The sequence below is a fragment of the Centruroides sculpturatus genome, unplaced genomic scaffold, assembly GCF_000671375.1.
Source record: "Centruroides sculpturatus isolate CEXI.00-Female unplaced genomic scaffold, Cexi_2.0 scaffold687, whole genome shotgun sequence".
NCBI lineage: Eukaryota > Metazoa > Arthropoda > Arachnida > Scorpiones > Buthidae > Centruroides > Centruroides sculpturatus.
The window spans coordinates 374,059-400,210 of record NW_019384879.1 but is presented as its reverse complement, the minus strand read 5'-3'; the positions used below and the strand labels follow the sequence as shown (position 1 = coordinate 400,210).

At 29.1% G+C, this 26,152-nt stretch overlaps 1 protein-coding gene across 2 annotated transcripts in view; it reads left to right on the top strand.

The window, feature by feature from the left end:
- Positions 1-2,625: 2,625 nt before the first annotated feature.
- LOC111631004 overlaps positions 2,626-26,152 on the top strand; it is a 54,670-nt gene continuing 31,143 nt past the window's right edge. For both annotated transcript variants that reach the window (XM_023375186.1, XM_023375187.1), the window contains exons 1-4: positions 2,626-2,717; positions 3,223-3,312; positions 11,486-11,642; positions 24,890-25,072. In XM_023375186.1, the coding sequence (XP_023230954.1) occupies positions 11,604-11,642; positions 24,890-25,072 (222 nt within the window). In that variant the 5' untranslated portion in view covers positions 2,626-2,717; positions 3,223-3,312; positions 11,486-11,603. The remainder of the gene's footprint in view (positions 2,718-3,222; positions 3,313-11,485; positions 11,643-24,889; positions 25,073-26,152) is intronic.

The following is a 26,152-nucleotide window of genomic DNA, read 5'->3' as shown; positions in this document are numbered from 1 at the left end:
GTCTATCTAACAACTAATATTTAAACTTTACTAATGTAGAAAAAATAAATATTAAATTAAAAAAAAATACTTTTTAAAAATAGTTTTAAACATCATTCGTGTAAAATTTAGCCACCAAATGAACACTCAACATTAATATTATTATTCAATTGATTGTGTTAATTAAGTGATTCAATATACATAAATCTTAATCAGACGTTCGAATGGCCGCTCCGGGATCGAATCCGAACGGGTCGAAAAATCCCCAGGAATTTTTCGGGGGTGGTCGTCCGGATCACCCATCATCACCCAGCCGTTCCATTGTGAGCCTGGCCGAATTTATAATGGGCTTGCTAAAAGAGGCCCTTTTAGTGCTGCCCACAAAGCGGAAACAGTTTTAAAAAATTTTAACCATTTTTATTTATAAATAAATTATATCCCAAATACACAACCAAGATCCGGGGTCACTACAGGAGATCAATCGAAAAATTGTTACATTCCAACGTAAGCTCGAAAGAAGCCTATCCTTACGTTATCAAAAGAAATTTGACTGGATACTAAACAAGCAAAAACCACAGGAGGCAATACAACTCCCATCCATGATATGCTGGGATAACATATCACCTCCGGATTTTCTAGTTCGCTCACTATCACAGGGACCTATGTTTGCCCCTCGTGATTCATACATACGAACTGAAAAAGTGATGCCAGATTTAGAAAATCTGATCACGGGGATGAGCGAAGTGCACAAAGAATACTACAGATGGAAGTCAGCATTCAAGATACAACAGGCCAACAACCGCATACAGGACGAAAGAAATTGGAAGCAGATTCACAAATCCAAAAAATGGTTAGCGGATAATAACATAGTGGTTCTCAAGGCGGATAAAAGCAAAGGCTCTAGTGTTATTAAAGAGAAATACGTACGTTTCGATGATGCAAAACTACATCAATGATACGGAGTGTGAACCTATCGAGGATGGATTTGTCAACAAACTACAAGCGCGGGTAAAAAAGTTTACTCAAACACCGTTCGCTAGAGAGTTGGGCATAAGTAGGGCAGTGGTGCCGTCCCCGGACACTCCCAGGCTCTTTGCCTTCGCCAAAACGCACAAGGATAAACCTGCATTAAGACCGATCCTTGACAAAGCGAGATCGCCCACTAGGATGTTAGACACAGCTATTCATAAACATATAGCTCATAGCTTAAACAATTATCCATGGTCAGTAAGAAACTCTGCAGAGTTATTAGAGGCTTTAAGACCGCTTAGCATTAATGATCGTACTTACATCACGGTTCTTGATTTCGTGTCTTTATACCCGTCTATAAAAATCCAGCCATGCTTTTGCGCAATTAGGGACCTCTTACTAAAGTCGCATGGAGCATACCGTAAACAAATATTGGAACTGGCCCACTTGTTATGCTACAACTCATTTTTTAGGTTCAACAACAAAACGTATCTACAGAAACGCGGGGTCCCGATGGGCAGCCCAATATCGGGGGATTTATGTGAATTAGTCGTTAGACAACTGGAACAAAAAATCATACCTATGTATAGTTCCAACATACTTATTTATAAAAGGTACGTTGATGATATCTTTATTATGTGGAAGGCTAAACCAGATATAAATAACTTCATTGATGCAATGAATAATAACCCGTATGGCCTCTGCATTAAACTAGACCAAATAAGCAATTCAAACGCTACCTTCCTAGATATCAACATACAATTAGGAGGCAATATGATATCAACTAGGGTCCATTACAAGCCATGCTACACACCTCGATTTATCCCTGCCAGTTCGGATGATCCATTTTCGTACAAGGTCGCAGCATTCCGGGCCCTAACCAAGAGAGCTTTCACACACCACTCAAACTTTGAAGATACATTAGCGGAGTTACAACACATCCAGAACATAGCCACACAACATGGGTATGGGAAAAGATTAATTCAAAACCTGGCGTTGGCCTACTCATCACGTGTATACAACGATAGCTCACGCACGAACAACTCGAATAATTTGCAGTGTGTAGCGGTGGTTGAATATAACCGCCACCTAGATCCGATTTACAGAGAAATTGCGAAGCGTATAAACAAAAGAATAGCATATAAGAGGCGCAATACTATTTACAACATTCTGCGCAATAGCAAAGACAACATAGACGAAAGGTATGCACCGGGAGTGTATTCTGTCCCGTTAAGAGACCATAGATTTCAAAGGGATCTTATATATATTGGCTCCACCATACGCTCTCTGGATAAACGTATGCGCGAACACAAATATGACATTGAACACAACAGATGCACCACTGCCCTATCTACGTATGCTTCGACCCCTGGCATAAGTGCTAACTTGCAGAACGCGCAAATCATTAAAATGTCACACAGAAGAGAACACGTACGAACGCTAGAAGCTTTGGAAATTTATAAAGCAGGATTACGTAATAGCTGTATCAACTATAAAGATGCTATTAATATTTCGGCAGCTTGGAGGTTTGCGTATGAAGCAGAATGCCCCCACAACTCTATGTAAGGTGTTATACATCGTTTACATGTATATGTAAAATAATATTTGTGAATATTTGGGTTCACGTACGTAATGATTAATACGCATGCGCGTAATGAATTTTATTCGCAAAGATGTATATGTTCCAAAATGTTTAAATATGTAAGCACAACGATTTTCGAATATCAGAATTTAAAACCTGAGGAAGACTGAGGAAGGCAGTCGAAAACGTTAGTTGTTTTCATTAAATATATTTTTACTGGTCAAGTAAAGGTTTTTATGTGTGTTTTTATTAAATAAATTATATCAACGAAAGCTTACAAATTACAAAACTTTCATTATTATTTTAATATATTTAAAATTTTTGTATTGTAATTAAATGTCAGAAACACGATAAGCGTAATAAAAGCTTATGATCTCACAAAAAGGGTTCGAGTTCGATTTTCGTTCGTAATAGACATCATTTTTTTAAAAAATATTTTTAAAATTGTTTTATTTTTATTTGTATATACATTTTTAATCATTCTCTTTATTTTTTTTCTTAATACTAAAAAATAACGAGACGATTAATATACACAATATACAGTTATCTAAATTACATCGGAAAATTTTAATATAAATAATAATTAGCATAAATTAAAATATATTATTTTTTTAATTTATATTTTTAACAGCGTAATATTAAAACACGTTTAAGTAATTATAAAAAAAAGAGATAAATACTTGTTTTTATAGATGTCTATTGAAATTCTCCGATAAAAACAAGCAAAGGGAAGATGGAAAGAAGATCGAATCGGGGCGAGGAAGACGATGCATCGAACAGATGTAAGAAGAGAACTTGAATTTCTTTCATTTTATCCTAAATATTGTTATATATTAAATTAAACAAATTACCAACAAGAAAATAATCAATAAGAAAGATTTGTTTCTTAGAAAATAGTTAAATGCACAAATTGACATACAAATTAATTAAATGCTTAGCAATTATATTGTTATGTGTTATAAATACGGGAGGATATAATTTATTCGGAATTAAATTGTTTAAATAAATGAACTTTTCGTATTAAACAGATATTTAATGAAAGACGTATGGAAAATCGATGTTTAAAAATTTCTTCGAATTATACGCGTGTATCCGAGTTCGATACCGGCAATCAAGCTTTAAATAGTTTCATTATTATGTATTTAGAATATTTCCCAGTCCTGTTTAAAAGAAATACATTTACGTACTGCCAGGACTTTTTTTTTATATTGGAAGATTCACTTGTTTTATTTCCCACATGGAAAAACGGTGTGTTTTTTCCATGTGTGAAGTAAAACAAGTGGATCTTCCTCACATGTGTGAAGTAAAACAAGTGGATATTCCTCACATGTGTGAAGTAAAATAATAGGATCCTCCTCCACATGTGTGAAGTAAAACAATAGGATCCTCCTCACATGTGTGAAGTAAAACAAGTGGATCCTCCTCCACATGTGTGAAGTAAAACAAGTGGATATTCCTCACATGTATGAAGTAAAACAAGTGAATCCTCCTCCACATGTGAAGTAAAACAAGTGGATCCTCCTCCACATGTGAAGTAAAACAAGTGGATATTCCTCACATGTGTGAAGTAAAACAAGTGGATATTCCTCACATGTGTGAAGTAAAACAAGTGGATATTCCTCACATGTGTGAAGTAAAACAAGTGGATCCTCCTCAGATGTTTGAAGTAAAACAAATGGATCCTCCTCACGTGTGTAAAGTAGAACAAATTTATTTCTCGCATGGAAAAGAAATTAGTGGGAAATAAACTTGTTTTTCTCTTTTGTATACTTATTATACCAGTACTTTATTTAATTTTATTGCCTTACTATGTATTATTATGTACCACTTGAACAATTATATGAATGCAGATTTAATAAATTTTTTATAACCAGGTTTATTTTTTAATTATATTTAACATATTTAGATGATAAGTGGAGATTTAAATAATGTATTAATTCAAGTAAAATATAATTAATGTAGATATGTATTAATTCATTAATGTATTTTTCTGTATAATTAAATTTTTTATATCTTAGAATGTGTAGATGGAATTATTAAGTTTTTATGCTTGTTTATTTTATTTTATGGAATAGGTTTTTATACAAAACTTTTTGAATATTTGTTATATTTATGGCCTTCCTGCTGTGAATGTATTGATCATACTATAAATCCTGATTTGATCTGAAAGATACATAAATCTTTATAAAGTTTTATAAATGTAAATAGAATATATGAAACATGATAAAAAGAAATTTACAGAATGCTAGATGATAATCCAGCGTTGATCTGGTATTAAATATAATCAATTGAAAAAAAATGCAAAGATTTTTTTTATTTATGCAATATTTATTAGTTCATTTTAATTTTAATTTAGAAAAGAACAATCTGTGATTGATATTTTTATATTTATAAATTTAATAGGAATAAAAATTTCAGATGTTATAATCCATGTTTTTTATTAATTAAAATTATTTAAAATTATAAATTTCAAAGTTTAAATTTTGAAATGTGTTATTTAATATCTGTAACTATGAAAACATATATTAATTATTTCATATTACTGATGAAATAATTTAAAACAGCCTATTAGCAATACTATGACAAAGCTATCGTTTGTGCTTGCTACCATTTACATTACTAAGTAAGTTTGCACCTAATAAGTATTATGTACGCATATATTTTTATAGCAATTATGTTTTAATGAATTCTATATTAATATAGTGAACTTAATTCTATAGCTTTGTTATATACACGTAAAATTGAAAAAAAACTATGTTTCTGTAATTTATTTTATTAAGCACTTTCAACTACAGTCAACCCCCTATAACACTGTTGATTTTTCCGTTTTATACGAATTCCATGTTGTACGAGTCACTTAGATTTTACAAATATATAAGCCGTTCACAGCCCAGCGCATGTATTTGTAAAATCTAAGTGACTCATACAACATGGAATTCATATAAAATGGAATAATCAACAGTGCTATAGGGGGGTCGACTGTATTATGTGTGTTTGTGTACGTATATCTATTGTACAGTACATGCATCATTGAGATTAAAATTTTAAATCTGTGCATATTTATATGTAAACAAATATCTATGCTTAATTTGTATTTTATCTTATCTGCCTTTTGTACTATAACAAAACAGGTAAAAAAAGTAAACAAATATAATACAAACAGATAGCAGATTTGTTAAAAAAGATGAGTGAAGGTTTATAACTTTACAGTATATGATGTTCTTGAGTGCTTTTTGCAATCACTCAAAAACATCTGTTAACGTAAGTATATTTTTCTAAAAAGCAATGGTTTTGTATTAAAATATGCCATTCAAAATATTGTATTACAATAGTAATGATACAGGAACAAATACACAAATTATATTCCATTCTGTTTATAAAATTAAATTACGATATGCATTTTTAATGTGATTTTAAATATTTTAAAAATAATTTTCAAGTCCTATTTAATATGAAAACAAGTTTATGAATTCACAAATATGAAGTATTTAAATTTACCATTGAAATCAAATAAAATAATTATAATTATTAAATTATTGAAATGTTTGCTATTATTTTATTAAAAATTCTGACAATCTAAAATAGTAAATTTGATGTATTGAAGCTTAAAGAATGTAAAAAATTTATAAGTTTAATAATTCTAGAAAAGTTTATATATACAATATATTTGAAACTTAATATTTTGATTTATTTTTCAGAACTTTCTTAAAAATTTTATAATTATCGCTAATGTATAATGATTTAGAATTATATTAAATTATTATTTTATGTTTTAGAATTGGAATTATAAATATAGCTAACTTGTAGTAAATTATATATGTTTATGCAACATTCATACAAGATTAGTAAATCAAATATATATTATTGATTAAATAACACATTACATATTTCTAATGTATGAACTTTAAAAGAAATTTATTAAATTATCAATTTATAGATGTTGTTATTATGGAATTGTGTTAAAAGAATTTTTTTTATAATAAAACTTCCTTTTCTTGACTTACTCTATACATTTTAGTACCTATAAAATGGTCAGCCTTTATTCATTCATTGGTTAAGGGATTAAAATTTTTTACTTGGATTTAAACATATTATATTTATATTATTTTTATTGGAAAATTCATTGTAATAATAGTTATAAAAGTTTTTCTTATTGTTGGACTATATTTTGTATTATCTCTATAAATTTATTGCATTGTTTTTACATTACATTCAGAGAAACATATCTAGTTTAATAATAATAACTTATACATATATACACATATTATGTTAATATGTTTTATTTAATGCATCATTGTAGATTGTCACAAATCATATCCACCATGATTTGATCCTTTATTGTCAGATTGTATCTGTCTAAAACAAGTCCAGGTTTTATATTTCAAATTTTATAATCTCTGCTTGAAACCTTGAACTAAATTGAAACATTGCCAGAAACTGTAAATAAAAGTAATATAATAAATATATTTTTCATTGATTATGCAGAAACATGTTATAAAAACATTTTACTTTCAATGTTGTCATCTTATGAATATTCTGATTGTCAATAATTATCATATCAGATTATCTCAACTGGAAAATTTTTTACATGTGCTAATATATGTAAAAGACTTACCAGTTTCATAAGGGTGTTTTTACATATACCAATAGAAAAAATAAAAATTTATATTGGTTTATATTTATTTGGTTATTCCATTAGAAACCAATAATAGAAATCATAGAAATTTAAACTTATTTATTTTTTCAATTATCTTTCTCTGGATTTTTCATTACTCCTTAGCCACTCTTTACCAATAATAGATAAAAACATTTTCTAATGGCCATTATAACACTTTTATTTCTGTCGTTTGCATATCAAAAACTAATTTTATCTGATGATAAAACAAATCTTTGAAAGTACAAAGTAACCTATGCGGAAAACATGGCTGTATCTGTGTTTTTTTTTCCTATTGATAATTTAATTGCATTAAAGTCAAAAATGATGTTTTGAATATTTTGTGTGTTTTTAGTATAAGAAATGAAATCCAGTTAGATGTTAACTAAATTTTAACTTTAAGCATTATTTATGTTTGCTCAAAAATGTAATAAACAATTTTAATCATTTTTTTCCATTCTTTTCATTAGCTGTAATATTTATTAAATTTAGAAAACTTTTAATTAAATTATCTAGAAATTCCACTAATAAATAAATCATTGGCTGTCAGCATGGCATTTTCATAAATGTGTTTTGTTATACAGAATTCATGGAATCTACTAGGGAGTTGACAGATGAGAGTGGCACTTTTACCAGAGTAATAATCACGAAGTAAAGAAATATTAAATTAATAAAATTGCGGAATGTACCTAACTATTAGCCTTTTGAATCCGTAATTAGACAATTGACTTTTTTTATCTTTGAGAAAAATTTCTTATACATTATTGAAATTAATTTAATATAGATTCTAAAAAAACTGATTTTTATCATTTCTGAATTAAAAGTTATTCTTAGAGAATGAGATTGCATTAATCGAAACTACAGTTAATAAATTGGCAATAATTTAAAATTTTTGGTAACCAAACATTTTGAACTATAAAAAAATATATTGAAGCAAAAGTATCTAATTTATCTGTTATATAATTTGACTATATTTACATGTACTATAATTCTGGGATGCAGCCAGGGGATGCTTCTAGTGCTGCATTACCCCTTGATATCAAAGAAATCAGCTTTGTTACTTTACAATAAAAATAAATATAACAATACATATCGCATGACTTTAGTGGCAGAAAGTAATCTTGTACATGTGGAAAAAAGCAGAAAAACTTAAATTTATATTCCTTGGAAACACATTTTGAAAAGTGAGGAGCACAGTCTAAAAATAATTGCATATGAATTCAAAATAACTGTAATTTTGATAATTTCTAGTGAAAATAAGAAATATACGATTTTATATTTTTTTATTCCTCCTTTTGGAATCATACCAAGTAGAAATCATATTGTAATTTTGTATAATTTATAATCAATCTATCAATTCAAAATTATCAGTTACTCATTTACTATCTTATGTTTAACAATTTTAAAAAGCTAATGAAAAAATAATGATGTAAAAAGTTAGGTAATTAAGGTAATTTTGAGGGGACACATGCCTTAGTAACATCTGGATCTGCCTTGGGTCTCAAAATCCTGGTTGTGCCACTGATATAATTGTAACATTGGCAGTCTCAGTAATTAAATATTTTCTTGTAACCATTGCAAATTTTCATTTTTTATATCATTACTTTTTAGGTAAACATTGGATTTTGGATTATAATTTTTTAATATTTTTGCAAGAATGTTTCAATGAAGAAGAAAGAAAACGGCATATGTGAATACGATGATTAATGCAATGAAATGCTTATTGCCTCATTGTTTCAGATAAAAGAACAAGAATGATCAAATTAGTGTTACCACCCGTCTGGTTTTCACCCAGACAGTCCGAGAATCAACTCACTGTCTGGGTGAACTATTAATTTTGTCCTGGAATATCGTGCGCGACCTGTTGACCTTTTTTTGTTTTATTTATTTTTTGCTTGTACAATTTGTATTCGTACACGTCTCCAATATCCAATAGAACTAAGTCATGTGTAGTTTTTTTTTTTCTTCTTAATTTGGGTAGGAGTAATGTAAGTAACCTAAGTCTCCCTAGTCCCTAACTATAACTGATTTAGAACTGGCATGCACTGCACGTTATTCTTTGCATTGCAAAATGACATTGCGCATGCGTCAGGAACTTCTGTTCAAACAAACCTCACCTGCTATCCAGGTCAGCAGTTTTGAAAAGGTGGCAACACTAGATCAAATAGTGATACTGTTGAAAAGCAAGATAAGAATGAATCTACTAAAAATGTATTCAAATAACCTAAGCCTAATTTTTTATTAGACACACTTCTGTATGACAGATAATCAGTTTAGTAATCAGCTTAATTATAGTTCTAATATAATTTAGCTTGTAGAATTTTTGCTAATAGAAAATTAAATAGCTCTTCTAATTACAAAAATAATATTTATAATGATGATAATACCAGGTTTAAAGTAGAATAAATGATATAATGAAGAATAAGTACAGGTATACCTCGACTTATGTCGTTTCGAGTTACGTCGTTCCCGATTATACATCGTTTGTCAAAAAAGTATATGGAAAAATAAAAATCAAGTTCAAGGCATTTTATTAGACTTTGTCTGTCCGCCACAAATATTGAAGTTGTAATATCACTAGAAAAGCATTTAAAGCACATAAAATCATATTAAAATATATACATTTACAAGTATGTACTGTACTGTATTTACAGTACATGCATTTATAAATTTAGATTACTTTTTTCTGTACTATATTAAAAACTAAAATTTATTTGTTTGTAAGCTTAAAATAGATCCTTATTAACCATATATTATTAAAAATGCATTAATAAATAAAATACAGAACCGGAAATGGTAATTTATGGTTTAGCCAAAAGTGACAAGTAGATTCGGAGACAAGTAAATTCGACTTACGTCGCTTTCCTGGAATCAATTACCGACGTAAGGCGAGGTATACCTGTAGTCATTGCAGGTAACATGAAAGAAATATTTTGGAAATAATAAATTATTTTCTTTTCCAATTTTTCTGATAAATCATGAGTTAGACTCCAAAATAATTTTGAATTCTGTTTAATGGATTATTACACTGTTTTAGTAGAATATTTTTTGCACAATTTCATAAGATGAGACTTATTCAAATAGAAAAATTAAATTTTTAGATTATTCAAATTTTATTTTAGTAATAAATAAATTTTTTCTTTTAGAAAAGTTTATTTTTATGCAATCTAGCATGAAAATAAACTTTTCTTAAATGAATATTCATAATAATATTAATAAAACTTAGTAAAAAACTATTTTAAAATATGTAGAACTTTTTACAAACGTGATAATGTTTTAATTATTTTAGCTTACATTCATTTCTTATATAACAAAATTTCTAAATTTGTAGCATATCATTTAAACTATAAGAAAATCTCAAATTTAGAAATAATTAAATTGAATCTACTGATATTTAGATTCTGTAAGTTTAGTTAAAATACATTTTAATTCTATTTCATGATTTATTCCAAAATTATTTTTATTAGTAATTATTTACTCTTACATCTTTTGTTTATCTTGGATATCATGTTGAAGAATTTTTATTAAAATGTGGATTCTTTTACATATAATGCTTAGAACAATTTGTGTATATACTATGTATAGCGTGTGTTTATGTATACAATTAAACCCTATTCATCTGGATTTCTATAACATCTAGATTGAATTGAATAGTCTTTTCTTAAATTTTTTGGAAGAATTATTATTATTTGCAATGCTTGTGAAATCATTGAAACATTATTTACAACCTTAATATTACCTATCTTAGCAATCTTACATTCTCAAAGACAAAGATACGTACTGTTTGTACGTACCGAATGATTTTTATGTTCCTATTGTTTCTAAGTCAGTAAAGCATGCAAGTTTATTTTCAAGCATTAAAAAGTATTTTCAGTATGAAAAAATAAACCAAACGACAGCTATTGTATTATTTGTAGTATAAAATAGCTCAATTAATTAAGGCTGTCATTTGGTTTATTATTAATACGTCAGGCTTTTGGATGTTTATACATGTATTTCAGTATGAAATTTTAGACTTTAATTTCAGTACTCTACTAATCTTGGTTTATCTGGATTTTTGTTAATCCAGATCAGAATCTGGCTAAATTATTACGAAGACATTAATACAAAAACAAAAAATAATTTTTATACACATGTAAAAAATGGTATTTTTAAAATTCATTTATGAAACTTTTACTTTGTTCAATTTATAAATTAATTTTAATATTTATTTAACTAATATTATAAAGCATTATTTATTAGTTAATAATACCCGAAAGAAAGTTAATTTTAATAATAATTTTAGAAATTATATTTTTCAGAATTTAAAAGAATATTTATTACAAGACTGTCATCGTTTTACGTTAATTAATCATGTAAAGTATTTATTATATATGGAATTATCAAAGACAATTATTTAAATCTCCATCTTGAAAATGTATGAATATGCTAAATGAAAAAAATTTCAAGAAAGAAAAGGTAAATATTTTTTATTTAAAAATTATTTTGTAGAAATTAATTTAAAATAAGTATTATATTCTATTATATATCTAGTAATTATTGAATAGAATTAATTATTAGCAATATACAGCATTAATCATATAATTAAAATGACATACAGTAGGCCCTTGTTTATATTGGAGTTCTTTATGNTGAAACAAAAAATGTTATGCATTCCATCACGTACATAAACAGTGTCATAATTTGCCAAGTGCAAATCAGCAAATTCGTAAAATTTTTGTTTGTTTTGAACAATCCGGATAATCGAAAATCCAGATAATAGAGGTCCGGATAATCGAGGTTCCACTGTATTTTTCTTTTCTGAACAAGGGCTGAAGTAGCTAGCTACATTGCACACTTTTTAATTGGTCTAACTCTTCTGGAAGGATGAAATTGAAGTGAAAATGCTGTCGAATATATGTAGATGTAGAATTTTTTCGCCCCTTTTTTCTCTTATTAAATATTTGTTAAAAATTAATTTTTTTATACAAATAAATATTAATGTAAGTTAAATATTAAAAATACTAACTATAAAAATATTTGGGTAAATACCACAGACTCCTTTCAGAGTTCAGAGTAGGGTACCCCTTATGAGCACTTCTGTCCCTCATAAAATGACTTGGTATTTAATTTTGCAGGAGTCAGAGTTGGCCTACTAAAATTATCAGGAGTCAGAGTCAAGTGTTTTTTTACCAACTCTGCAGCTCTGCTCAGTACATCTTGCAATCTCCAAAATAATAATAATAATGCTGTGTAAAATATGTATAAAAAATTACTTTTGAGTTATGTAGAAATTTTCACAAATAGAAAAAGTTTATTAAAGTTTGTTGGAAACTGCTTACAACAAAAATGCCTGTGAATTGAGTTGAAAATTTAAAGAAAAAAAATGAACTTAGATCAAACTTCTAAGTTAGAAGGTAATTTTTATTATTTAAATAAAACACAACACAAAATATTATTGCAAATTTGTATAATAAGATTTTAAAAAGCAAAGATGGTCAATACTCCGATCACTTAGTTTGATTCTTATTTTACTAAAGAAAAGTTCTGCTATCGAGAATGCCCTTTTCAATTCAATTGATGTGGGTGGAATTGTCTTTAATGCATTTAAGAGAAGACGGATGTTATGTGTTTTTTCACCTGTAGCCTGGAAGATTTCTAGTTTTTTTTCATGATGCATTACAGTATTACTTTTGCCATCTAGTATTCTTGATTTGTCTACCTCGGTTGCTTTAATAGAAACATCAAGCTTATAGCCCAATAATTTGTGGTATCTCAGGCATACCAGGATATCCTGAGTCAGTGTGGAAGGGTAATGTGTTGAGGACTTCACAATTTTCAGACAAATAAGAAACAAAGCCAGGTTTATTAACATCTACATGCGGCACTATACTACAGGTGGTATCTTTACTATATACATATATATATATATATATGTCCTATCACAAGCAATTGATACGATTCCATAACAAAGAGAAAGATTCCGATCTGAATAATAGGGTGAATTTGCATCTCAACAATTACAATTACGTACAAGATGAAACATAAAGTACTCTCATGTTTCTTCTTAGTTAATTTCATATATTAATGCCCTATTCAATGCACGGAAGTACATGGATCAAAACTTGATCTCCCACGTTGTTGTAAAGTCTATAACTACAAAATAATGTTCTTACTCAAGTCCTTAAGCAATTTTCGGACATAATCAACACATTCTATATTCGTATATCTTCTCTTCTTCGAGATGGATTCGGATTACTTATCGTCGGTAGAGACTGTATTTCCTTTGTTCCACTGCTGTCTCCAAAGTCCTTCGCACTCCACTCTCTCATTCTAATGTCCAGTCGTAAACTCGGGAGCCAGGCAAAAAGATCACGAACATGTGAAGTATTTGAATTTATACTTCCCGCTATCCGGGAATGTTGTTTTAGTATGTAATCACTCCTTGAACCAGTCAGCAGGTTCAGATTGGTGCAGCAGAGAAAAAGGTGATACCAGAAAACGAATGGAATGCAACACGAATTAATATACAAAAAATCAGACCCGAAACAAAATTAACGGAACTGCTTTCATGCTAGAATAACAGAAACATAGAAAAATGATACATAACACATAGTAGCATAGCCCTACAAATTCGGCAGTTTGTTTGACTTTAATAATCAGGTTTATGAAGAAAAACTTTATACTTGCACACTTCATGCTCGTTTGTATCCTTGCCCAATTTGCACAACCTGGCATAATGCAGTTATTGAAGCTACTGGGCACTTAAAAATTATTTCAGATAGTACAGGTTATCTGGAATAATTGTGCTTATGCTGTCTTAATTTGTGTAGTATTGAATTAAGAACTACTATAATATATCAGAGAATAAAAACTTACAATATTAAAATTTATAAACTAAATTTTAAAACAGATTTAGAGTATAAAATCACTACCACACAAACAACAATATATTGTGTAGAGAATAAGTTATATAAAAATATACCTAAAAGTTTATCATAAATATATGCTCAGTAGTGTATAAATCTTCCAGGAAGTTTGGAGAAAACAAATAACATTATTAAAAATTTTAAATTCAATAAATATTGATGGCCAGATTGCTGTGGAAGTTATTAGTCTTCTGAGTACTCAGGATTGAATCTGGACAGGCAACCCCAAAAATTTTTTATGAAGGTTTGTCTAGCAATGTTTTGTCCTGTCCTTCACCACCTGGTGGCTCACCAGTGGCAAAGTGGTTCCATTCCTGAACACTGGGAGTTTTGTCGTGGGTTCATGTCTCGTCAGGGCAGGCTGACCAGGTGGAGTTTTCCAGGTTTTCTCCACATCTGTAACACCTGAATAGGGGCCAGCTACCCTTAAAAAAACCTCTCGGAAGGCATCCCTCTAGTCAGATCTCCCAAGTGTTGCATTGCCATAACTTAACAAAACGAACAAACTCAACCTGATCATTCCCATTGTGGGCTTGGCCAAACCCAGGTGGGCATGGGGAAAAACCTTATTAGTGCATAGTTCAGAAAGTGCCAAAATGAAAAAAAAAAAAAAAAACTTAATGGCTATTCAAATTGACATATGTTAAACCATCATAGCCTAAATTAAGGGCCTATTGCTATTTTCTTTTGTTTGCCTCAGTATATGTAATTAATACTAATGTGCTATTCTAAATATATGTTATAACTAATTGTATATATATTTTTTAAATTATAGAATAAAGGTTTTAATATATTATTTATAATTATAATAAAGATTTAAAAATATAATCATGTATAGAAAATTTTCAAATATGAAAATTTAGTTCGTTTCAAATTCATGTATGAGACATGTTAAAAAAGTTCTAAGAATGGGTCAAAAAAATCGAAACATTTTAGAATATAAAGGAATGTATTTAATAATTTAAAAATAATTATCATGAGCTTTAATACACTTCTCCACTGATTTCTCCAGTTCAAGAAACATTTAGAGAAGTCAATTTCTTTCAGAGATTGCAAAATTTTCTTTGATTTGCCTTATAGGAATTCTAGTAACTCTTTTACTTTTGACAATTACAAAAATTTTATGATAAAAATAAAACTTGGAAAGAAATTCATATCTGCACAAATTAATGACAATATTTTAATATACTATTGAATAAAATACACAATAAAATTATTATTTTTCTTCCACTAGAGAGTAAGCGAGTTTAGATTTTTCTTACTCAGCATTATGTTTGAATATTTCCTACATATTGTTTTTGTATTCAGTTATTTGTTTATCATTTCATAATATCTTATGGGGAATTCTATACTTTAATTTAGAAATTATTAATATGCATGAAGAGTTTAATTGAAGGTCAAGATTTCATTTTATGTTAATATTTATTCAATTAAAGAATTACAGGTATGATTATCATCATCATTATTATTAGAAGTTGTTATTATTTTGTTAATTTTCTTTTAATATCAATTATGCAAAGTTATATTGCAAGATAAATACACAGGTTTTTTAATCTTATGCAATTAATTTATAATGTGAAATCATATTTTTTAAAATTATTAACATTATGTCAGAACTATTTCCTGGTAACCAAATATAAGCTTGTTAGAAGAAAAATGATAAATTTGATACATATAAACCAATAAATTTGTGGGATTGTTCATTAATTACATAGGCTATAGAGTTTTTGACCTCCTCCTCTCTTGTGTACAATGATATACTTTTTGCAAACCTTTTTTACTTTTCCAGCTGTTATATATAACAGAGAGAAATCATTTCTCTCTGATGGAGAAATGGTTTAGAAATTAATATGCATCTATGTCCTTAATTTAATCAAAATTATTCTTTCAATCACTATAGCAGTGTATTTCTATTAATAGGACTTATTAATAGGACGTAAGTCCTATTAATAGAAATACACTGATATAGTGATTGAAAGAATAAATGGTTTAGAAAATTCTTGCAGAACTTTTTAAACTGATAGTTTATTTACATGACTAGTAAGTAGGTTATAAGAACAAATTCATATTCCATTAATACTATTAAAAAAGTCCACATAGCTAATGCTTTCATTTTCTTCCTCTCTATCTTGTACAATGATATACTTTTTTTGATCCCCTTCTCCCCAGTTAAACTGTATATGTAATTAATGGATTGTCCCTGAATTATATTTGATATTTATTTATAATTTCTCATTTAAACTAGGACTATTATTTAACATTCTAGAAACTTTCTATATAACATTTTATAAAGATCAAGGATTGTTTAAAATTACTGCATATTATATTTAGCATCTTATATGTTGCATTTTTAATTAATTTCAAAATTTTGAATCAGTGTAGATTTTATAGTAATTTGTGTAATTTTAATCTCATTTTCTAAATGTTTTTTTTAATGACAATAATAATTTAGTAATCAACTAACTGCTTATTATAACTATGTTATTACTTATAATAATTCACTTTGCATTTTAAAAACTATGCATTTCTTTCTGCCATTCACTTGAAGCATAAATATTTATTATAAAATGCTACTAAAAATGCCAGACCACAGAAATAATTTGTATTTTCTGTTGCTGTCACTTGTCACATCCTAAAGGGTCTCAGAGAGGGTCTATAGAGTTTCAGTCTATATTTTCTATGCATTCAATGCATTCTGAATTGATTTGTAAGCAGTTTTTTGTATTTGCTAAAAGATCCTTTGATTTTGTTGTACTGAAGATAGTTTTTACTATTATATTGGGATTTTTATGATGTAAAAATTAATTTTTTGGTATCCATTTCTCTTTTATTGTGAGTTATTAATTACTGTATTTTACGGACTATAAAACACACCTTTTTCTTTGAAAAATTGCTTCCAAAATTCAGGTGCGTCTTTTACTCAAAATTAATATAAAAATGTCCAGTGTTTGATTTAAAATTCCTACGTCTTAAAAATGGCCATATATTTGATGCCGCGGGAAACCTATCTCTATCTGGCAACATTGAATTCAACTGGCAGCAGCAGTATACTGATGTGACAAACATGAGTTGCGGGATGTCGGGATAGAATCGTCTGGACATACAATTTCTGTGCTTTTTCTCTTTTCAAACGAGCAACGGTTGTTGCCATAGAAACACGGATCATGAGACGACCAGTGATTCTGAATCCACAACCGTGGATTGGCCAGCGATCATTGTGCGACCATCACATGATCAGCGGATGTCCGATAGCGCTACTAAGCGTTGATTGGTGGATCAGCGTTTGCTTCAATCCATATAAAAGGATTGAATTTAGGTGGTAAAAATGGTAAAAATGTTATTTTTTTAAAAAAATTGCGTAAAAATTAAGATGCATCTTATAGTTCGTAGCATCTTATAGTCCGTAAAATATGGTATATGTTTATCATTTATTTGTGTGTTTTCTTTTAATTATTCTATAAACTATACATAATATATATATATATATATAAATTTTTATGTAAAATAAAGAAATGATAAATTATTCTATTTGATGATTAGTTTGTTATTTATATGAATATTCTGATTTATTTCAGCTATTAATTTCCATTATATTCCACTAAGAGTGATGAAGAAACAAGTATTCTATGCTATCTTGGAAAAATATATCCTAAGAGTTTTTTCTTTTGGTCATTTTTGTTAAAAATAAAATGTAAATATTTTCTGTGGTAAATGTCTGGAAAAACAATCTTATTTTCTTAAAAAAATTTCATAAGATACTTTTGAAGTTTATCATTTTTATTATTTTCAGTTTAATTTTTATAAAAAGAAATGATAGAAAAATTGCTTGGTGAACTCTCAGAAAATGCCAATAAAGATATTTAAAAATATATATAATTTTTGGTTAAAAAAAGGATTAAAATGAAAAATGCTTCTAAGTGGTAGAATCATTTGCCAAGTGTTTTTTTAATCATTCGGAAATTCAGTGAGATGAACATTATTTTTGTTTCTGCATTCCATTCTTTTACAAACACATTTCAGATTATTCATTTTAATTTGCAGATTTAATAAGTTTATCAGTTAATTTTTTTTCTTATTCTTTTAATGTCATTGACTGTCTTTGTGACATTGTTTATCACTAACAGTGACAAACAATTATATTTTTATAATTATTTTCAATAAATTTATCAGACATTTTTCTGTTTTTTGAGATTTTATTCTTAATGTAAATGAGCAAAAGCAAAGAAAAAGGAAATGCTAATTTTTCAATAAAATAGATTTAATTTTGAAAATCAACATTTTTATGGTAGTTATCTTATTTCTAATAAAGAGTTAGTGTTTAGAATGGTGAAGAAATGAGAAGTCTGTCTCCAAAGGAGGAAAAAAGACTTTGGATCTTTTTTTTCAAAGTGGCATTTCTTCATTTAAATATAATAAATTCATCTAAAATATTGACTTAAAATAAAATTTGTATGTTCTTTGAATAATGCTAAACATAATGATTTATAAGTGGTTCTATATTTTAGATTATATCAGTTAATAATGTAATTATTACAGTAAATTTTTGTATAGAAAAAAATATGCTGCATTTGCTTAATCATTAGAATTTTATTCATAATAATCATTTATTCATTCATAGCATCAATTAATTTAAATTTTAAATGCTTCAAGTCATATTTTGAAATCCTTTACTGTAACTATCTTTATAAAATGTATATCTTATTCTAGCAATTCTAATCAATTGCTTAAGAAAAAATATCTGTTTAGAAATTGATATTCTTCTATGAAACATAATTTTTACTTTCCCAGCTGTTATAAGAGAAGGAAGGTATGGTGATCCGGCAAAAATGACCCCATGAGATTTTACATTTTTGGACTTGGATATCTTGAAATGTTGAGAAATGCAAAAAAATTCAGGCATAATTTCTGCATGTGTGGATGTTTTTGTGTGTGTGTGTGTGTGGGGGGACAATTTTGTTTGTCCTGTTTAAAGCTTAATAATTCCTATGCTTTTTGTCAAAAATTTCTGAAATTTTGCAGGGAGGTTTGTTTATTAGAGGGATTGCTGCTATTAAATTTTAGTGGTTAAAGGTCAAGGAGTTGGGGAGATAATGGGGGTCGTGTGTATCTCCAGTAGGGTTGGACTTAATGATGATTTTACTCATTATTAGCATTTATAATTTTTTATAAAACCCATCCCTATCCTCAAAATTACGGTTTTTGCCATTTTATAATAGTTAAAACTATAAAAAGTTTTTAAAAATAAATTACAATAGCAGATGGTGCAAAAATTTTAAATGTTGCCAGAAGAGTTGAGCAACTCATTGCTGGTTTATTTGAATTGGCAGATCTGAAAATAATTTGATTTTTCTCCTGCTCAGAAGTGAGATGTGATTTTTAATGTATTTCTGTAATATAATTTTTAAACATTTTAACAGATATATTTATGAATGTTAATATTATAAATTCACATATTTAGAATTTTACTTTGAAATCATAAAACAGAAATCAACAATTGACTTTTTAACTTTTATTTGAAATTATATATTTCTAGAAACTTATTTCAATTTAAAAACTCTAACAAATTAAATAAAATAATAAAGAAAAATCAAATTAATAATTGTTATTTTTAAATATATGAATAGAAGAAAATTACCTATTTAATTTTAAACACAATACTGTAATTTCCTTTGAATGGGTTGTCTGTGCTTAAAGGTCAGTTTGAAAGAAGATGCAGATTATGCAGGCTGTCTGCTGTATTTAACTTCTAATTATGAATCAATTAAACAGTTTTTTTTGGTCTAAATTGACCAAGACCATCTTTAAAAACTGTCAAAAATCCTTTATTTTCTTTTATCACTTTCTGAACATTTTTTGATACTTTCCCATTTTTTACACTTAAATAGAATATTTTGTTATTTTTTTTATTTTTATTTATAAATCGGTTATTAATAAAAATTTATTAAATTTTTAATCAATAATTTATTTTTGATAATTTGATTATTTAAATACCTTCTTAAAAAGTTAATTAATTTAATGGCCTAATGTTAACAAACTTTGAAATTGAAATTGCCAACAAATTTCATTTATAATTGGGCTGCAATTTTTGAAAAATTGTAGACCTATAAATTCTCAGTGTCGTCTGTGTGTCCATTCATCCGTATATCTGTCTTTCCTTAATTTTGAGAACGGAGTTAGATAGATGAAAGACGAGATCAGATATGGAAACCTTAGGGGCAGGAGGCCCCGAATAACTATACAGTAATACCCCAAACTTACGCGATAGGTGGGACTGAGAGATAACCGCGTAAGTCGAATTCGCGTAAGTCGGGGTATAATTTCGCAATTTGTGTAAAATCCAAGTTGGAGGTATGTAAGCTAATAAATGTTCTCGTTAATCTTATCTCGTCTTTTGATTCGTTTACGGTTACAAGAAATCACCACACAGAGTCTCTCGAGTCTCCGTAGATATAACAAACACAGAAATAAATAACACAAAATAAATTGTAGCTATGTGTCGATTCTGCGCGACACATCCGAACATGTAAACTGAATAATAGTGTGGGGGGAATGAGTAATCAAGAGTTGTGTGGCGCTCAAACAAAAGATGAAGATTTGAAAATCGCGTAACTCCGGGTTCACGTAAGTCGGGGTAGTGTAAGTCGAGGTATTACTGTATATATGAACTTCTGATGCAAACTGGAAGTCATGATATTTCACTTCAAAGTTTGATGTACACGGGCAAGTCACTGCTAATTTGAGGTGGAGAGACATCAGTTGACTAACAGTGATTTTAAAAATGGCATATAGGCAGTCTCTGTTTGCCAGATCTACTTTCCAACAAAGTTTTGTGTCATTTTATCATATACATTACAATATTTATATTTTTTAGATATCGGTACCATATTGGCCTGAATATTAGTCAGGGTTTTTCCTAGTTTTTTTTTTTTTTTTTTTTTAAATCTTGAATTAATAAAATTTGGATTTTCAAGTCTTAGAAACAGTATAATACAGTAAAGTTGAAATAAAGCTGTTTAAGTACTGTAATTTATTGTAGTTATTGATATAGAATTTTATCAATTAATAATTGATGTTTTGACAATATCAATTGCCTGTCATCAATTATTGCACAATATCAAATCATTTATATTGATTACAAATTTTATGATATTGAACACCACTACATGTCAAAAAACTCCAATGTTTACGAAGGTAAGGAATAGATATTGTGACTGTTGGTGACCTGATGGCTTTACAGTTGAAAAAATGACAATGGCATCAAAATCAAAACTGAACGAGTTAGTAAATAATTTTAAAGACAGAGAAATTACAGCCGACAAATATTACTCTTAGATATAAATCGTGTGATGTTACCATAAATTCAGATGATAAGCATCTTTGTTCATATGTTAAGCAGTATATTAAATATGCAAAAAATATTTCCAATGGAGAAAGGAAAAAAACATAGAAGGAACAAAGTTTTATTTTGGTATCATTAAATTCTGCAAAGGACAATACAAGCAAGAAGAATGAATTTTCACATGAATTGCTACAGCTTTAATATGGTCAGGAATTTCTCTTAATAAGATAAATTATCCAGCATTCAAAAACTTTCTAGAAAGGTATACTAGCACTCAATCCTTGACCAAAACTTGCTAAGGAAAAGCTATATGCAACTTGTGTATGAAGCAACATAAAAAAAAATAATAATACAGGAAATAGTAGGAAACAACCTTTTTGGATGAAAAAATGTATGTGCTAAAAAGGTACTGTTCATGCTGAATTTTCTCATTGGTCAGTTAACATGGTAGCCAGTACAATCCATATAGTTAACAGTTTACATATTAAAAAAGATCAGTTCCACAACTGTTATGCAGACCTTCAATGGTGCATGTGCCAAACTGTGGAACTCTGCCATTCCATATGAAAAGATTTGGTTAATTATATGGTAACAGACCAGGCACCATACATGCTAAGTGCATGATCAAATATAAAGTTAACATATTTGAATCTGAGATATGTCACTTGTTTTGTCCATTGCCTTAACAAGATATGTAAAGCAATTAGGACAGAATTTTCTTGGGCCAATGATTTTATTTTGGAAATGAAAAAGATTATGATTAAATGTCATGCAAATACACATAAAGAGCTGACTGGCTTATCACTCCCAAAACACCATGTATTAACCAGGTGGGGCACATGGAATCGAGTGGTTTGTTTTTATGCCTAAATTTCTCAATTCATTGATAAATTGGACAAAAATTTTCAGTATCTGCAATGAAACTCAAGAGTCTATTGAAACAAGAAGCTGTGTTAAAAGAACTCTACAAGTTCTTGTGTATTTCACTTTCTAAGCTTGAGGAAAATAATCTGTCTACTATGAAGCAATAGGAGATTTTTAAATACACTAAAACCCATTAATGGATTTACTTTAGAGAAATTGAAATATTTCCTAAGAAAAATCAATATATATTATAAAGGTAAGTGTACAATGTGCATGCCGCTAAAACTCAAAAACGAGTACCGGTACAATCAAGAGAGTTATATGGTGTGGTAGTCCTCTATCCCCCATCCATGAAGAAGGTTCCCGTTTTTACCTGAAGAGCGTGCTGTTGAAGATATAAGGGCTGGAAATTTTGCCCTCTAGAAATTTCTAGAACAGTCCAGAACATTTGAGAGTATTCGAGAGCATTCCACAACATTCTAGAATGTTCTGGAATGTTTGGGAACATTCCGGAACATCCCAGATCATTGTGGAACATCCCAGAATACTCTCAAATGTTGTGGAATGTTCTGGAACATTGTGGACCATTTGAAGCTTTACCCATTGATGGGGTATATGAAACAAGATCCATCAAGGGTTCGAACATCAGTTTCGATTATTTTATTGAAAACATATTCTTTGAATATGTTTTCAATAAAATAAAACTCTTATATTTTAAAGTTTATCCTTTTATTCCAGCTAACACACAATCTCATATCAACTCCCTGAGTGAATCTCATATCAACTCCCTAGATTTAATTCCTGAGTCTCTTCAGTCATAAAACCTGGAGTTTTTATTGAAACCAAATATGTTCCTCTCACATCTGTTGATATTGAGAGATTGCTTTTGCAGTTTAAAGATTTATACTCCTTGTGCTGTTTGTGGCTGACCATGGAGAATGTAGAATGACTGTGTTTACACATACAATGTTTTTATGTTTGTAAACTATAAAACTGGTAGATCAGATTCTGAAAGTGACTAACTGATTTGAATATTCTAACATTTTCTTGAGTTTTGGATGTTCTATGCATATTATTTTATGCACAATAAAATGATGGTTTTAAGAGCATGTTTTTTTGCAAAACTCCAGTATTTTTTAGCTTGTTTTAAAGAAAATTTACACCTCAACTTCCCAAATTGAATTATTATTATTTGATACGAAAACCACTCTGAAAGTTTTCAGATACACAAAAACCACTGAGTGCAGTGTTGATACTCTCCAAGATACTTTACTGCCGAACATTTTCTAAACAGAAGTTCAACAGTATATCTGCTTTCTTGAAATTTCCTGCATGTAGGAAGTGCCATCAAATTTGGATGTTAAAAATGGTGCTGAAGCTGGAGAATTTCTGAGCAATAATGTTTTATGGCTTTAAATTTCAACAGGAAAGCTCAAATCATTTGTAGGACACTGTCACTGATGACAAGACCTGGATCTACCAATATGACCCCAAAAGCAAGAGATAGTATGCAGTTTGGATTTTCTCTGACAAATCACCACTGTTAAAGTCAAATGTCCAAGAAGTGTTGGCAAGAAAATGGTTGCGACATTCTTTGGAAGACAGGGTCATACTACTACCATAGTTCTTGAGGATAGGAAAGACAGTTAATGCTGAGTGGTATGTCACCATTTGTCTTCCTCAAATCTTTCAAGAAATCTGCAAATGGCACCCTAAAACAGGCCTTTGTGGAGTATTGCTGCATTGTGACAATTTAATGGCACCTACAGCAATGAGAACAGTGGACTAGTTGAGTGACTCTGGAGTGCAATCGATCATCCATCCACTTAGTCCAGATTTAGCACTTAGTGACATCTTTCTGTTTCCCAAAGCCAAGGAGGTCCTCAAGGGATGTCGTTTTGGGAATCCTGAAGAGACAGTTGCTGCATACAGACACCTTGGCAGACTTCTCAGAAGAAGACAAGTGTCAGTGCTTTCAGAGCTGGTTCTACCACGTGCAACAATGCATCGAGCATCAGGGAGTGTACTTTGAGATATGAGGACAGACAGAAAGTAATAATAAACTGGATCACTGTATCCAGAAACTTTCAGAGTTCTAATTTAACTATTATTGAAGAATTTTAAACCCAAAAGACAGTTTTGTTTATTTTGTGTATAATTATTGGTGTGAAGAATATATTTAATTTGATAAATGAAACAGAGTTAAATGAAAAATTTTAAAAAAGTTCTGTTGTTTTTGGCAACCATTTTTGTATTTTCCATGCAATGCACTTTAGGCAGTTCCATCTCAAATTTTCTGTTTCACTTATTTTAGCATTTTATTTTAGGTGTGTAATTATAACATAACTTCTAAGTGTCATACTGGTAAATGTTCTTTTAATGACTGCTATGAAGGTGCAAAGTGTATGTCAGTGCAGATTCCTCTTCAGGAAATTATAGTGATCAGAAATATTATTTAAAAAAAGTTTTTATTGCATAAATTTTAATTAAAAATTTATTTATATGGAAATGTGTTTAATGCTTATATTTTTTTTAGCAATATTTATTTAGATTTTTATATATAAAAATTGTAAATAAAAGTTTGTTATTTTCAGATGGTTGGACCATGCCATAAAATTGAAAATACTAATAAATTGAGTAAGAAAAATGGATGGTCAAGACCACTTCATCCACTACAATTTGTGGCTTGGTTTTTTCTTGTTTTATTTTCATTTTTATACTTTGGGGCTATGGTGCCAAATTTTCCACCAGGAATGTGGCAGCAAACTACCACAATTGTATCCTTTTTCGGGTAGTATAATTTTAATTATAGCATTATATAATAGTAAGTAACATTATGATTTAAAATAGTTGCTAAATTTTAAATTTCAGAAAGCACCTACAAATATAAATAAATAAAATTTTCCAGGAAAACTTAACATAACAATCAGAATGGATATAATTAAACAAATGAGCAATAAAATACATAATAGAGAGGTTGAGGCGCACGTTTTAAACGTGTACGTGTGACGTTCGGCGCTGCTTTCCTGTAAGCCTAAAAGTTTGACAATGGTGTTTGGATAGTCGGTGGAATCACGCTCGACATTTCAAACACCATCGTCAAACTTTTAGGCTTACAGGAAAGTGGCGCCGAACGTCACACGTACACGTTTACACATTTAAAACGTGCGCCTCAACCTCTCTAATAAAAATTATTTATAACAAAATTTTTTATTCTGCACAAAGCAAGAAATTGATATTTGTTAACAGTATATGAAAAATGATATTTTTTACCTATATAATTATGCTCTTCTTTAAGGTTACCAAATCAAGACTTAGTTAGAATTGTTAGATATTAGTTTGTAAGTTAATTGGGCTGCAATTTGAAAAAATTATAGACCTATAAATTCCCACTGTTGTCTACCTGGCTGTCTGTCCTTCCTTAATCTTGAGAACAGTGTTAGATAGAAAGTCCGAGATCAGATGTGGAAAGTTTAGGGGCAGAAGGCCCCGATTAACTATATAAGAACTTCCAGTCTAGAGCAGAAGTCATGTGAATTCAGTTCAAATATTTTCCCCTGAATGGAGTTACGTAGATGACCAGCATGACTGTTGTTATCAGGAAAAGTATGACATGCAGGGGCAAGACACTACAAATTTGAAGTGGAGAGCATATATTTTAAATCAAATAGATTAAAAATACAATTAAAAATTGCAGTCCAGCATTGTGATGATTCACAATAACATAATTGCTCATTCACAATATTTATATATATGTACATTATGTTTATGCTATTTTTATATGATTAAGTTTGTTATTGTATTTAAGTCCCTATTAGATGATATAAGTAATAAAATAGTATATTAATTAAATTTGT